Source organism: Podarcis liolepis (assembly GCF_965112155.1).
Source record: "Podarcis liolepis genome assembly, chromosome: 2".
Taxonomy (NCBI): domain Eukaryota; kingdom Metazoa; phylum Chordata; class Lepidosauria; order Squamata; family Lacertidae; genus Podarcis; species Podarcis liolepis.
The window spans coordinates 2,967,900-2,984,637 of NC_139555.1; the positions used below are offsets into that span (position 1 = coordinate 2,967,900).

The window sequence follows — 16,738 nt, forward strand, 5'->3', positions numbered from 1 at the left end:
ATCTAGCCCCATCTGTGTGCTATGTTTTGAGTGACTTGTTTTTGTCTGGAATCGTAAATCCTAAGAGCGAGCTCGGTTCTTCAAGTGATGCTTCTTATGCAGCTGAAACACCCAAGCAGGAGTTACTGGCAGACTAGGAAAGAGCTCCAAGGTTTGGAGAACCCTAATCGTACTCATCCTAAGGCTGGGGAATCTCCCAAACAGCCCAGTGTAAACTGAACACACTTGGTGGCCACAGGAGGCTGGCAGGCTATTGGAGGGAGGATGGAATGGGGGAAAGATTATTATGGCAGGCTGGCTGGAGCCCTCAACAAGGGCACTCACACTGCAACATTTTGTTACAGGTCCTACTTGTGCTTATCATTAGCAAGGGAAAGGCACATCCATGATACATGAGCAGAGTAAGAGAAAGCCTGGCAAAGGGAGACAGGAAGTTCACTCCAGGTATGGTTGCACATGCATATATTCCTGTTTAGGAAGTGGAAACCCAACTGCTGCTGCTGCTGCTTTTTCCTCCCCCTCTTGAGCTGCAGGCCCTGAAGCTGCTGACCCAGAGCACCAAAAGCTGGAAGGAAACAGGATACAGATCTGGCTGAATGGTACACATGTCTCTTTGTTACTCCAAAGCTGCTCTGGAGGGATTTTCCAGGGGATAATATGTTTCCAATTATCCCGTTACGCTCTTTGGAGTGCATGTGTTCTGACAAGGCACCCTCCCCATTTCCAACAATATGTCATCTCCCCCTGCGTTTCCCTCTCCGTGTTATTCCCTGAAAAGGTTATGACCTTCTTCTCTGTATGTGCACACACACACACACACACACACACACACACACACGGCATACTAATCTACCTACATCTCAGGGGGCTCCACTTTGCCACCTGTTTACAGGCCCAGTTTTGCAAACTCACACAGCTTCATGTGGCATGGCTGAGTTTGCTCTGGCACTGATCTAAATATTATTAAGACTGTGTGTGTGTGAGAGAGAGAGAGAGAGAGAGAGATGGAGAGCAAGGGGGTGGAAAGAGTGGGACAGGGAGGAGGAGTTTGTAAGGCAAGGCAGTTCCAAAGATCCAGAGAAGGGGGGGAAATACCCACAACTTTTGCCGAAGAAAGAGAGAGAGGAAGCAGAAAGGATCGTATGGGCTGGGAAGGAGGGTCCGATTGTTGGGGAACGGATTGCTGCTCTGCACCCCGGGGGAGCCCAAGAAGCGCCACAAGAATGCAGTTGACCAAGGTGTGTTACTTAACTCACTCTCTCTCTCTTTCTCTTTCTCTGCACAGGCAAGCATGGAATTACAGGCTGCGTCATCTCATTAAAATTATTCAGCCAGAGACACTGGCTGTTTTGTGGCATACGATGGCAAGGGGCGTGAATGTATGAGTGTCTTGATGTGTTTGTGTTTGACTTTCTGGCTAGAAGCATGGATGGAATAGATTCATCTCCAAAGTTTCATAGAGACTAGAAGCTGGGACACTTTTGTCTCTGTGCAATGCAGTCTATTCCATTCCCTACTTCTGCCTCCTTGCTTCTTGTATTCATTTACGCCTCTCTCTTTTTGCTGTTCCTGAATCAGGGTGTGTTAGTAAACAGTTCCTAAGAGAGCTTTAGTCAGAGTGACTGAACCCTTACAATGGCTGTGATTGTGCTTCTGCTAGAAAAAAGCACTTAGCAGTTCCTGGCAGGGTGGGTGGAAGGGAAAAGGCGCACATCGGTGCTAGTGTCCATGTGCCGGCCGTTTTATGTGCATGTGCACTAGAGTCCGTTTTCATCCCACTCCCACATAGTTTTAACTTCCAGAGGCCCAACTTGAGCCTGAGGCTGCAATCCTCAAGAGTGTAAGTCTTGCTGGAATAAATGGGACTTATGCTCAAAGTAAACTTGCCTAGAATTACATTGTGTGTGTACACACACACACACACACACAGCATTTTTCTGTGTATAAGACGCCCCTGTGTATAAGACACCCCCTATTTTTAGGGACACCAGTTTAAGAAAATAGGGGGGAGATTGCCCAGTGTATAAGATGACCCACAGTTTTTCACATAATTTTAAAGTAAAAACTAGTCTTATACACGGAAAAATATGGTATATATGATATGTATGCATGCAAATAAATAGTTAGAAAGGCATCACCGGAGGCTAAGTGGGAGCTCTGTATTCTGCTCTTCTCAGAGTGGGTTGTTTGGCCAACTGTTCTCAGTTGTGGACACCACACTTCAGAAAGTCCATTGCCTCCAGAGGTTGATGTTGATCACAGGGGCATGGAAACCTAGGAGGTATGGTTGAAAGAGCTGGATATGTTTTAGTGTGGAAAAGAGCAGATTAAGGGGAGGCGTGATAACTGTCTTTGAATATCTGAAGGGCTGTCACATAGAAAATGAAGCAGGCTTGCTTTCAAGAACAGGGTGAAAGCAGCAGAGTTTGTGAAGCAGACTTGCCTCAGGAGGTGAGGGTGGGCTCTCCACAGCTGGAGATGCTCAAGCAAAGCCTGGACAGCTGTCTGCCAGGGATGACACAGTTGAGCAGGGTCCCCTTCCAATTCTGACATGCTGTGGCAGCGCTTCACAAGGTAGAGGTCCAAGGAAAGGAGGACTGGTAAATGGGAACAAGCGGGTTGTATGAGAATCCCTCCCTACCCTGCCCCACAACCCACCCCCTCACCCCAGAATTACAGTATAGTGGTCCACTCACTGCATCTGACAGGAGAGGACAGCTCTCTTGCTTTGAGAGAACAGCTGAATCTGCCACTGTGTCCCAGGCGTGTGAAACGAGGTTTCTGGTCTAAAGACACTCTTTTTAAAGATCATTGCAGACACCTTTAGGAATGACAGGGGCAAAGCTTTCCTTAGCTGTGCGCAGTCTTGACCCATTAAGAAGTAACTGTGCAGCGACTGCAGTTTCCCTTAAAAAAACAAAAAACTTTTTGCTTTTGCATGTGGTGATGGGGAGCATCTTGCAGCAGTTGGCAGCCAGTGGCTACTGTTCTGCTGCCCCACAGCGTTAAAACTGGTAAGACCAAGGCAGTATCCCACACCATACATTTACAACACACTTAAAACGTATTTCCCTCCCTCCCTCAAAAAGAATCCTGGGAAGTGCCGATTCAGAGTGCTGGGAATTGTAGCTCTGAGGGGTAAACTACAGTTCCCATGATTCTTATTGGTGGGAATGTGCTTTAGATGCACCACCGTGTGTAGGCAACTTCTGGTAAGATTAAAATACACTAAAAGCTGAGTGGAATACAAATGCCACAACCAATTCATTTAGAAAATTGCAGAGAAAGGGACCAAATTTCTCTGGCTTGATTCTTAATTTTTGGTCTTAAAAAAAATAATGTTCCGCTATTTTGAACTTTGATACAGAAATAGAGTACAAATTATTTTAAGAGCTGGCATTCCTGTAACCCAGGGTGGTGAACATCAGCCTCAAGGGCCAAATCTGGCCTTAGGAGAAACATGTATGAAAATGTGTATGAATTTCCATCCAGACTTTTTTTAAAAAAAATTGCATGTATCTTTGTTACATTTCTAAACCTAGGATTAAAAAAATGAGAAATTGAGAGAAATAAAAATTGAGACACTGGCCATCCCTCCCTGACACTGTAAAGCTCATCAGACTCAATAGGACTTATTTTTTAGAAGACCCCTGGAAGAGATTGCACTATATTACAGAGCAAATGAAGAGCCTTCGGTGATGGGCAATAAACAGAGGGGAGGGCAGGCAGGAGCTTAGCAGTGATCTTCAAGGTGAGAATTTAAGGTTTTCAAGCACGCAAGAGTGTCTGCTCAGCTGTGAAATGTGGGAGGCTATGTAATTGGTAATAGGCTTATAGGCAGGCAGGCATCCCAGGAGTTTCCTTAAGGGTGGGTCACAAGGCCACTGAGATTGCTGAGCGCAAGCAGCCCAGTTGCAAGTCTAGCTTCTCTGACCCCTTTTTATTCAGGTCCAGCCCAAGGCCAGCCTGAGGAAGAGCAGCAAATCCCTCCCCCCTCTTTGTATAGTACATAAGGTGGATCAACTTATTTTATCACCTGAAGCAGAAAAATCTCACAAGCACCTTCTGTCTCTGGCGGTAGAACAAACCCAAGTGATTTAAAAAAAACCACTTACTGTCTTTCCATGACTTCACAAATCCACTACCCAGAGGCAACAGCCTTTCTTGGCCCCTGCTTCTGGGGCTGGAAGCAGTGCAGGGTGGATAGGAGACAGTAAGGAGGTGCTGGGGGGGGGGGCTACGTACATATCATGTATTAAAAACCCACCCACCCACCCAAGATTCCCAGGAACTGCAGTTTGCTAAGGGCATTAGGAATTGTAGCTCTGGGGGGGGGGGTACACAGCAGTTCCCAGGATTATTTTGCTAGGGTGGGTGTGTTGTGTGCTTTAAACTGTATGCAGAGAGATATTTAAGGCATGTAACACCAAGATGTCTTACCTGTGTTTATAAAACAGTGAGCAGTTTATGCTGGAGATGTAAAATACTCAGTGCTGACTTCTTACATATTTTTTGGACCAAATAAGGAAGCTTTGGATTGATGTTATTAAAGGAATTGAAACAAGTACGGGACATATATTACCAATGGATCCACTAGCAATTTTGTTTGATTATATTAAAGATGTAGGACCAATGGTTGGTAGAGAGATGGCCCTTTACATATTGACTGCAGCCTGTATAGCTATTCCTTATAACTGGAATAAATTTGATCCCCAACCCTGGATGATTGACTGGCTAAAGTTTGGCATATAGCTTCCATGGCTAAACTGACTAAAATGATTCAAGGTCAAAGTGGGTAGACAGAAGTATGACAATTTTCTTTAAAAATAGGCTGATGCAAGAAGGTACAAGAAAACCTAAATCCACATGCTTTGATGGGAATATTGTGAGATTCTGATGTATGGATTTAGCAAGGTTTCTGGAATAGTAGGATGAGAATCACCTAATTAACCCCGTCAGCAGAAGCCTCTCCCCACACTCATGAAATTGGCTCCAGAGGGTGGAGACAGAAGGAACAGCAGCATGCTTGGGCAGATGGAATATTTGTAATAGTGCCACATTGAATTCAACCCATGGTTAGCGTTTACCTTGTTTAAATGTACTCAATTTTTTTCAAAATTACTATTAAGTGTTTCTCCCCACCCACCTTTGCTTGCACACTGTTAAATACAAAAAATCTGCCCTCAAGAGATACAGAGAGAGAGCAATTCTGCTGTCAGGGCAGGCAAATAAATGGCTTGTCAGACCAGAGCCTCTCTTTCAGCATTTACATTTTCTTGCCTCCCTTCCTGAACTGGATGGGTGTTATTTTCTCTGCCATCCCTCCCCACCCATCTTGCTTGCTATAGAAGCCCCTCTCTCTCCCTTCCTTCCTTCCTTTCTGTTCCTCTGTGCTTGTTGGCTTAGTCCAATTCAGAGGACGTTCTTTGCATTTTTTGAGGTTAAAACTTCTAGTGGGGGGGATTTTTTTGGACAGAGCAAGGGCAGCAAGTTGGGTATGAGCACAGCTCAGAAAGATTGGCTCAAGTGGCGAAAAAACAAACCAACCCACAGGCGCCTAATCCATGTGAATGAGGAGCAGAAGGAGCCTCTGGAGGGGCTGATTGGCAAGGGAAAGAGAGTTTTTGAGAAGATCGGTGTAGGGATCAGTCACTGTGGCTATTGAAGAGCATAGTAGCATAAAGCAGCTTTCCCCCAGCGCGGTGTTGTTGGACTCCAACTCCCATCAGCCCCTGCCATAAGAATATAAAATGTGCCCTGGTGAATCCAGCCAATGGGCCATCTAGTCTAGCATCCTATTCTCACAGCGTCAACCAGGTTCCTGTGGGAAACCCACAGGCAGGACTGAGCGCAAGAGCCCTCTCCCTTCAGACAGTTTCCAGGCCTGCTTCCAGCTGTGGAGGCAGAGCATGGTCCTTGTGGTTAGTAGCTGTTGATGGCTTTACCCTCCATGAGCCCATCTCATGCTTGGTGGCCTCCCATGTGAGCGAGTTCCATGGTTTAACTGTGCTGTGTGAAGAAGGACTCTTGCATTCTGGAGTAAGAGGAGGAGACTTTGACACAGAGAAGCATCCTAATGCCACATGGAACATCTTGTCTTGTCCTGACAATTCTGCGTCACTTTGTGGATTGCTTACATTGTAATATGATTCTCCCGAGTCGGCTGGACAGGGGCTACTACCATTTTATAGTTCCCAGAACTCCATCTGGGTAGTTAGCAAAGCAGTGGGAGATGCGTGTGCATTTGGCATTTCCTCTCTTTAATCCTTTCTGTCACCCACACACCCAGACTTGCGTGCTCTGTTTGCTGCCTGCCTTGTGGGATTCTGACTTTTCATGCTAATAGGTTTTTGGTTACATAGCAGAGACGTGGTTACTCAGTTCTGGTATATGATGTCATTTATGACTTGCCTCCTGCTTTAATTAAAAAGACCCGGGGGAATAAATATATGACCTCATTATCAAGATGGGACATTTGAAGTTTTCAAAGAGTCTAGATGAGTAGCTGTTTTTATTTGTGCCATGATCTACTAATGGCCCCATAGGAATCAGGCAGACCACTCCACCGAGCAGAAAGCCTAGGCACCTCCCTTCAGAAGAAGGGCCATAGCTCAGTGGCGGAGCACCTGTTCTACAGGCAGATAGTCCCAGGTTCAATCACCAGCATCTCCAGGTGGGACTGAGAGACAACCCTGCCTGAAACACTGGAGAGCTGCTGTCAGTCAGTGCAGACAACACTCAGCTCAAAGGACCTATGAGATTAGGCAAATTCCTAGGTTCCTGTGCAGTCATTGCTCTGCTGCGAACTGCACCTTGATTTCATTCAGACTTGGTTTTATCAACCAATGCAGCAGGGGTGGGGGGCCTTTGACTCTCCGCAGATGTTGGACTCCATCAGCACACCACACAACTGTCCTGTTTTAAGTGGGACATCCCAGAATTACAGAAGCAGCCCCGGCTTCTGATTGTATCCCGGCGTGTCCCGTTTTGGCTCCCATGCTCTGACACACGACACACGTTTTTGGTCTCACTCTCTCACCTTGTGCTTGTGTGCCACCCCCTCCTCTTCCTACTTCTGTGCCAGCTTCCAGAAGTACAATGGTGGGGGGCGGGCAGTCATGGGGGGGGGAGTGAGAGGGGATGGGGCCTCCATCAAGGTCATGTCCCAATTAGCCTCACCGGGATGTTGGAGGGTATGCACCAGCCCCAGCTGATGGGCTCTTACTGCTGGTCTGGAGCAGCCAAGGGGAGAAAAGGAGGAGGCTGGGCTACTTTAAAGGGTGTGGCACACTGTAAATTCACTGTGTTGTGCCATCTTGGACACTTTGAAATTGTTTGATTAAGAGACTTTCAGAAGTCTTGAGACCTCCTTCTTATTGACTGCCTGAGCCCAAGCAATAAAACATTTGCTGAAATACTCTTTATTTTGCTATGTATGCTATCTCTGCTGCTTCTCTGCAAGAAACTACCTTTATTTTGTAAGAGTTTTTTCCTAGAGACTAGCGGAACACCCCTGTCTAGACTCAGGGGAGTTCCGAGGCGGGGCCAGGGGGGCTGTCCAACCCGGGTGCCATTCCAAAGGAGGGGTGACAAATGATCGGCGGCACCTCTGGGGCACGCATCACTCACCGCACATGCCCCCGGGGTGCTTGCCATGCCCCCTGGGAAACGCACCATGCTCCCTGGGACGAGCGCCACTCTGGGTACCAGAGCAGGTCGCTCTGCCTCTGTCTAGACTGCTTGCTAACATGCTAAGCTGCATCAAGAACCCTTTTTCAAGAAAGTGAAGGGAGCCAAGCACCTTGAGTGGAGCAGGCAGGGGAGTCCCAGGCCTTAAAACAGTTCACAAAATGGTGCTTGCAAGATGCTAAAGCTGGAAATGAGAGGTCGTATTCCTGGAGGGACTGTGTGTGTGTGTGTGTGCGCGCACACACACACCAAAAACAGTAAAAAGGGGAGAATAGTTTTTTTGTGTTTTTTTAAAAAAAAACCTTTACATCAAAGGTTGAGAACCATATGTTGTTGGACTTCAACTCTCATCAGCCTCAGCCAGCATAACCAGTGATCAAGGATGATGAGGTCTGTGTAGTCAAGCAACATCTGAAGGGCCATAAGTCTCCCATCCCTGTCAACCCAGAGGCTCTGTTTTTACAGAAAAACTGCACTGGCAGCCCTATTTAATTAAAAGGGTTGCTTGTGTGTCTGTGTGTGTCTGTGTGTATACACATATTGCAGGCGACTCTTTATTTGTATGCTAATTGATTATAAAGAATGCAAACCTGAAATCCTTCAGCTGTCATGTACTATGCTGGGCATTTGCAAGTTGGAGAATTGTGTGCACCCATCCAAAAGCAACTTTATCTTACACTAAAACAGGGTTTTTTATATATATATACCAGGTATCTTGTTGCCAAAGAAGCCTCCTTTGGGTAGAACTGGATACATTTTGTGTAAGATTTTTAGGAATATTTAATAGTGGACCTCAGTTCAGGCTGGGTTTCCTTTTCCCCCCCCAAAATCATGAGATGTCATAAGGTTGTCATGTGAGTGACAGGTGGGCAGCACCCACATCTCAAATTCGACCTGTGATGCCAATCCTGATAAGGATCTGTCCGATGGAGCCAAAAAGGTACCCGCCCCTGTCCTGGCTCTTGTGAGTTACTTCCGGGGCTGCTTACACTCTTGTGTTGAATCCAGCTAAGTCATTGCGTAATGGAGCAATTTCTGCAAGCGCAATGGAGCTTTGCCCTCCTCCTCCTCCCCCTCGTATTCTTATACAATTTAGGAACTTTCACCATTTTGGAACTAACCTAAATTTTGCTTGCCTGTGTCTTCTGAATGCTGTATGGAAAAGCACATGAAACCATTTTTAACCTACAAAACATGTAGTCTTTTTCTATGCTAAAGGAAGAGGAGAACTTTGGAAGAAACTCACAAGCGCATATTTTAAAGATTTAATAGCCTGCATTTCCATGCTTTACTTGGCTGCATGTTTTGTGATTTTAAATCTCTGCTGGGGTTCTCTCACCAAAGAGTACTTGCTCCAAACCTGGATCATCCATGGAATTCTCCTTTCTATATTTTAATTTTTCCTTACCAACCAACACTGAGGAGAGGAAGGGGCAGCTTCATTGAGCTCATGGAAGTTGTTCTGTACATGCAGTGATTTAATTAGATACAACCCCATGATTTTCTGAAAAATAATATTTTTAGGGTCACCGAATTCTACAATAAAATCTGGCCTCCTGTATACGTTATGCAAGTTAAGCAAAGCCACATGATCCACAGCAACTGTACCTGTTGACCTGAGGCAGTTGTTAACATAGTCTGTAATAAGAAGATTAGACAACTTCATAGTGGATAAGGTGATCTGTGATTACAACTTGTGATGGCTCTATGACGCCTCCGAGAGCAGAGGCAGCGTGCCAGTGAATACCAGTTGCTGAGGAAAAACAGCGCGAGAGGGCTCCGTTGCTCTCATGGCCCACCTGTGCGCTGCCCACCAGGGGAAATACCGTATTTTTCGCTCCATAAGACGCACTTTTCCCCTCCTAAAAGGTAAGAGAAAATGTGTGTGCGTCTTATGGAGCGAATGCAGAGGAGAGGCAGGCAGGAAAAGCCCCCAAGAGCCGCACACAAGCTCCGCTCTTGGGGGCTTTTCCCCAAGGAGGGAGAAGGGACTGACTGGCCGCGTCAGTCCCTTCTTCCCTCCTTGTAGAAAAGCCTGCAGGAGCCGCGCGCTCCTTAAAGGGTGCTGCTTTAGCTGTGCACAGCTAAAGCAGCCAGGACAGCAAGCGGGATCCCACTGGCTTTGCTCTTTGGGGCTGGGGTGGGGGGGAATAATATATTTTTTTCTTGATTTCCCCCTCTAAAAACTAGGTGCGCCTTATGGTCAGGTGCGCCTTATGGAGCGAAAAATACGGTAAGGTGCCTGCTAGATGGACCCTTGGTCTGGTCCATCATGGAAACTCAGTCCTTTGTGTTAATGAGAAACTCTGGAAAGGTAAATGTCAGACGTCAGGGAAGCCAGCTTTGGCTCCTCCTGCTGTTCTTAGCTGTATGATTTTAAAGCTGTACTATTAGGTCTAACATAGCCAAACTAAGGGGCTAATGGAGAGGGAAGCTGTGTGTGTGTGTGTGTGTGAGAGAGAGAGAGAGAGAGAGAGAGAGAGAGAGCGCAATTTGATTCCAAGGGAGCCTCTCAGGACCTGGACTGCTGCACTCATTTTCCCAGTCTCATTTGTCTGAAGTAGAAAAGGAGAAATTGGAAATGGAATTCCTGAGGCCTTGTTTCTTATTGGAATTCAGTCGTGATGAGCAGCTCAAAACCCCTCCCAAACGCCAAACTGCTGCTGCAACCCCCTGCCTGAGACAATGGAAAAAACTGCAATACGCACGGCTTGGACTGTAGCCCTTGACTGGGAGTGAGTGAACCAAGCGAAAGGTTTGCCTGTCCCTGCTGTGAGACGTCTCCGTCAGCCAAACTAGGAGTCATCCAGTCCTTGATTCCTCAGTTCAAGGAACCAGGTCCCCCCCCCCAAGCCTCTGGCCATGGATCTTGGCCTTTACCCAGGGAGGAGGTACGGAGCACTGACACATTTAAAAGATGTGGCTCTCCCCAAAGTACCCTGGGAAATGTAGTTCATCCCTTACAGAGCTACTATCCTTGGCACCATAAACAAACTTCAGTTCCCAGGATTCAGGAGGGGAAGGGCAAAGTCATGCGCCTTAAATATGCCTTAAATGTACAGTGTGTGCCAGAAGGAACACCTTCTCTGGAGGATTAAGATTCTTCTGAAGTTGTGCAGGGGCCCTTCTGAACACCGAGGGGCCCCAGCCCCTTCCAAGAAAGGTTGGGGGCCGGGCCCAGGGCCTCGTCAGGGTCAGAGAGCAGAGCAGAAGAAAAGCAAATGCACACTTAAGGCCACAGGAACATATGCTGAACATGTTGAAGGCTTGACTTCCCGAAGGGTAAGGGTCCTGTTCCTAGAGTCAGTGTGGTCAGTGTGGTGTGGAGCACAGAGTGCTGGACTTAGGGCTAAACTAGGCATTTCTATGTATACCTGGACCTGGTAATGAAAGCACTTCTAGCTTTCCACCTCATTGCTTGTGGAAAATCTACCTGGTGGCCTGACTCTGCAACAGTCAATATGTTTCCTTCCTATCCCTGCTTCCCCTTATTTATTTATTTCATCTTTACATTTCTATCCCACCTTTCCTCCCAGGAGCTCAGGGTGGTGTATATAGTTATCTCCCCTCCCCATTTTATTCTCACAACAGCCCTTTGAGGTACTTTAAGCCGAGAGATGGTGACTGGTCTTTGTCCGGCCAGCCCAGGACATTTTGGCACCTGAGGCAAACCACAGCATGGTGGTCCCCTTCTCACTCGGGAAGACCCACACCAGGAACAAAAGAAAAACAAAGATCGGCTTCGGATCCTGCCTCCTGAGGTGGTCACTTCACCTTGCCTCATGGGATCAGTTCATGTTCTAGAATCTAGACATTGCTGAGGGTAGGCACAAATTCACTGGATGGTGTTTGGTTTAGCCTTTGGTCTGGAGAGACTGAGCTTTAGCAGGGTTAGCCTATAACATTTGTCTGCCTGAGGCGAAGGAAAAGATGGCTCCTCTCTCCATTCCACATACAGAAGTAGACCCTACTGGCAGTTGAATCTTACTTCAACAGTGGCAGTGGGGCGCCACCTCTGATGCTCCTGAGGGCCAAGGGCTAGCTCAGAGAAGACAAGGCACACACCGCTCTGTCTGTTCAGCCCCTCAGCATATGCCACCTGAGGCAGCTGTCTCACTCTGCTCAATGGCAGGGCCGGCCCTCAGCTTCAGATCCCTGCTTGGCATCGGTGGCCCTTGCCCAGATCTCACAGGCTGACAAACCATAGGTTATCAAGCAGAGAACATGCTGTGTGCCCACATGCTTCCTCCTCATCTCATCCTTCACACACCTGGCTGCAGCGCTTCTACCTGGCTTGTTAGGCCACAGCTGCCCATGGCCCCATTCCCTGTCTTAAAGCCGACTGCGGTTTTTCCAGTTTTATATCCAGAAGTTCAAAATGTGTGCCGTGTTGGTCTTTTTCTTAGCACCTCTGAGTTTTAGCAGCTATAGAAGGGCTTTTTGTAGATTGTATGTGTCTTGACAAGAGTTGGTGAGGCCTCTTTAATGGTTTGGTGCTTAAGGAAAGATGGTGTTGAGTCAAGGAAGGAGAGATATCGTTGAAGAATCACAACATAAGTAAATTCTTCACATTCTCATGAAAAATTGTAGAAATATAATTTCAGGTTCACATTCAGGCTATGATGCCTGCTCACCCAGCTGCAGAATGATCTGCCTGAGAAGACTGGGAATAATCTGAGGAGAAGTCTGGGCCAGGGGTCAGCAACCTAAGGCCCATGGGCCGGAAGTGGCCCACGGAGGTCGTTTGACCGGCCCACGAGCTGCCCCCGAACTGAGATGCCTGCTTGCGCGCTGTGCTAAACCGGCGCAGCACGGCGTGGGGACTCGCTTCCGCGATGCCAAAAATCACACCTGTGCAGATGCCAAAAATCGCGGGCGCGATCCAGCCCACGGAGGGATCTCTGCGGGACTGATCCGGCCCAGGCAAGATAAACCTTGCTGACCCCTGGTCTAGGCAGTGTCATAAGACCTCTCAGGATGCAAGTCCCTGTGGCTTCCATAGCATGCTGAGTAAAAAGCAGTCATTGTTACCTTGCCCTGACAGAAAGGGTAATCTTTAATACAGTGGTACCTCGTGTTATGTACCATCCTCCTTATGAATGCTTTGGCTTACGCGCTCCGCTAACCCGGAAGTAGATGCCCCTTGTTGTGAACTTTGCCCCAGGATGCGAGCGGAAATCGCACTCCGGCGGCATGGCAGCAGCGGGAGGCGCCATTAGCAAAAGTGCGCCTCATGTTACAAGTGGTTTCCGGTTACGAATGGACCTCTGGAACAGATTAAGTACATAACAGTACTGCTGTTTCAGTTCAGTATGGGAATATGGGATAGTCCCAATTAACAGTAGAACACTAGAGCAAAAGTGTCTGAAATATCATGCCGTAGTACATTTCAGGGCTCCTCCAGATGACCTGTTTATTGAGCATTTATCTTGATTTACTTCCACAAGCATATTTGGCTTGCAGGTTAAATTATATCCTGTCTTTATTGAGCATTGATCCTGATTTGCTGGCACAAAGTTTATTTATGTGGAGTGGAGGTTAGATTATATCCTGTCTTTATTTGATTTGTTGGTGGGTAGGGGTTGTTATATGAGAATGAACATTCATTCTGATTTGCATGTGGGGTGTTTATACATCTTCCCATTAATCATGTCTTCATTCTACAATTTTCAAGGGATTAAAGCACTCAGTCACTTAGCACAACCAACCTATTTTTAAAGCAAACAGACTTTTTGTGGTTAGGAAAGAAATGGCAAAATGCACCAAAAAGTCTAGGATGAACAAAGGATTAATGGGAAGACTCCACAAACAAATCAGGATGAATGCAGGATGAATCCTCATTGTCTTTGTAAACAAATGAAAGCAAAGACTCAGTGTAGACTGGGAATAGTCTAACTACCACATAATCTTTGGGATGAATACTGAATGAACAGGTTGTCTGAAGTGGCCCTAAATATCCCAGCATGTGTTTGAATTCCTTCCTGCCAAAGACTGAGTTCAGAGCTGCCCTTAGCCTTCAAGGAGACACAAGACTCTTTGTGTTTTTCAAATGGAAAGTCCACGGCTCATCAGTATTATATCCAGTCCAGATGCATTGACATCATAGATGGGAGGTATAGGAGGATAAGGATGGGCCACTGAGAAAACTATCCTGCTCACCCTTTGACCTCCCCTCAGCTGGCAGAGTTTTATGACAGAGTAAAGGTAAAGGGACCCCTGACCATCAGGTCCAGTCGTGACCGAATCTGGGGTTGCGGCGCTCATCTCGCTTTATTGGCTGAGGGAGCCGGCATACAGCTTCCGAGTCATGTGGCCAGCAGGACTAAGCCGCTTCTGGCGAACCAGAGCAGCGCATGGGAACGCTGTTTACCTTCCCACTGGAAGGTATTTATCTACCTATTTATCTACTTGCACTTTGACATGGTTTTGAACTGTTAGGTTGGCAGGAGCAGGGACCGTGCAATGGGAGCTCACCCCGTTGCGGGGATTTGAACCACCGACCTTCCGATTGGCAAGCCCTAGGCTCTGTGGTACTAAACATATATACTTGCAATTATTATTTACTTCTGATAAAGCATTGTTATTTGTTTGCCTCACTCTTCCTTCAGAAGGCAGTAAAGTCACTAATCCTTCATCTGTCTCTATCTTATCATACTCATTAAGCTCTGGTGTGTATCTCATTCCAAATCCTCGAGAGAGATTCTGAACTATCAGGAGAATATTTCAATTCATTGGCTCTTATTGCTTAACCAATTGTCCTGGGCTATTAACATGTTTTTTCTAGTTAAGTTTTTATCAGCATCCTTAACACCTTCTTTCCTATGTGGTTTACATAAATTATTTACAATGTTTTTAGCTCTTCCTGGAAAAGAGGGTAAATCGGGCTAACAAGAAATAAAGATTAAATCTAAAAAAACATACATGATGATTCATGGTTAGCTATATACAAAGGAATTTCGTCTCTTCCTGTCAAGCACTTCAGGTCATTGCAATCAGTGTCCCAAGACCAATAAGCTTTCTAAAGAAAACATTCCCTTTTCAGGCTATTACATGCAATAGTCACCATTTGCAAAACAAAAGGCAACATTTAGTCTTTTATGCGAAGCTTTCTGTGCCACTCTCCTGTGTGCACTTGCTCACAGGATAGACACTCTTCTCCACAGCTCACAAACACAATTCAGAATTTTGTTGGCCATGGTTCCTTCCTGGTCCTCAGTTAATAAGGTTGTTTGCTGAGATAAATAGAGTTTTATTATGGTAGGGCCAGGAATAATAATAATATAATAATTTATTATTTATACCCCGCCCATCTGGCTGGGCCTCCCCAGCCACTCTGGGCGGCTTCCATAAAAACCAAAAATACAGTAAAATATCACACGTTAAAAACTTCCCTGAACAGGGCTGCCTTAAGATGTCTTCTGAATGTCAGGTAGTTGTTTATCGCTTTGACATCTGCTGGAAGGGCGTTCCACAGGGCGGGCGCCACCACCGAGAAGGCCCTCTGCCTGGTTCCCTGTAGCTTTGCTTCTCGCAATGAGGGAACCGCCAGAAGGCCCTCGGAGCTGGACCTCAGCGTCCGGGCAGAACGATGGGGGTGGAGACGCTCCTTCAGGTATACTGGGCCGAGGCCGTTTAGGGCTTTAAAGGTCAGCACCAACACTTTGAATTGTGCTCGGAAACGTACTGGGAGCCAATGTAGGTCTTTCAAGACTGGTGTTATATGGTCTCGGAATGTGTGTTGGACCATCAGAGCTACATTTCAGAAAAGAAATGAAAAAACCTGTTTCACCTAAGACTGACATTTGCTAATATGGACCAGTGGTTAATCAGGGCGCTGGACTTAAGACCAGGGAGGCCTGGGTTCAAATCCCTCCTCAATCACAAGGGTCACTGAGTGACCTGGGTCAGTCACTCTCAGCCACTTCACCGTGCAGGATTGTTGTGGTGATAAAATGGGGGCGGGGGACACATGTATCTCTGAGGAGGGGGGCTATGCATGTAATAAATTTATAAATAATTTTTCATTTTTTCCAGTAGTCCAAACACCTACACTCAAACATTCTTGCTGAATTAAGAACACATTTCCCAATACAGATGAAATATCCTCTCTTGGCACAAGGAAACTTCCTTCCTTGGACTTCCACTCACTAGGATAACGATAACCTCTTTGTGGCCAATTTTAGTGCCAGCCTCTTAAAAAGGTACTTTCCCCACTAAAGCAGCAGTCCTAACGTGTCTACTCAGAAGTAAATGCCATTGAATAAAGCTAAGGGAAAACCTAACAACATGGTAGCAGGGCCGGATTTAGATGGAGAGCGGCCCTCGGCTACTCCACTTGTGAGGCCCCTCCCAACCCCCCACCCTCACGACTAGAAGAACGTGGAAGAGTGTTATAAGCAAAACTGAATGAAGCCAAGGATGATGATGGGCATTTAAAATTCTGCAATTCACATCATAAAACTTCATCAAAATTTGTTTGTCTAAGTTTGTCACTTTCAGTGTACAGAATGCTCAGTGCGGACAACCTCACTTGAGACATTGTGGCCCTTAATTCATTTTTAATTCTTTTAGGTCTTGAAAAACTCCTCTCTCCTGAGCAGTTAGTGACCATAAGGCTAAGAAATAGCTGCAAGATTGCTTCCACATTAGGAAAGGCCATCTGAATTTTTTCCTTGTATATAATTTGATAAAGGTCTGTATGAGACAGAGAGTGCTCTGCTGTAAGCCTATGGCTTTGTGTCACATCGAGGTGAAAGTGCAAAAGTTCATCACTAAGTTTCAGGTCAATATCTTCTGGGTATGCTTCCATCAACAGTTCAACACGTGGCTTAATTTCTTGCTTAGATGCTGTCAAAGTAGCAAGAATGGCAAACAATTGTGCAACATCACTGTACACAGTACTTCTTCTTTTTAAATTGGCTTCAAGTGCATCTAATATAGGAATAAAGGATTTTCTTCTAAACCTGTCTCTTGAAGATAGTGCATCTAAGGCATCAGGTGCACTTCTGTTATTTCTTTGCCTTTCCCTCACTCTTTGTCTCCTGGTTTT

General features: G+C 46.3%; 1 protein-coding gene across 3 annotated transcripts in view; it reads left to right on the forward strand.

Annotated features, from left to right (window-relative positions):
- The first annotated feature begins 1,068 nt into the window (after window positions 1–1,068).
- TNS2 (tensin 2) overlaps window positions 1,069–16,738 on the forward strand; it is a 125,580-nt gene continuing 109,910 nt past the window's right edge. For 2 of the 3 annotated variants that reach the window (XM_083486086.1, XM_083486082.1), the window contains exon 1: window positions 2,178–2,281. Coding sequence is in view for 1 of the 3 variants with exons in the window: in XM_083486080.1 (XP_083342206.1) it covers window positions 1,143–1,238 (96 nt within the window). In the remaining 2 variants the exon portion in view is untranslated. Of the gene's footprint in view, window positions 1,239–2,177; window positions 2,282–16,738 lie in introns of those variants that run through there. The other variant, XM_083486080.1, reaches the window with a different exon arrangement.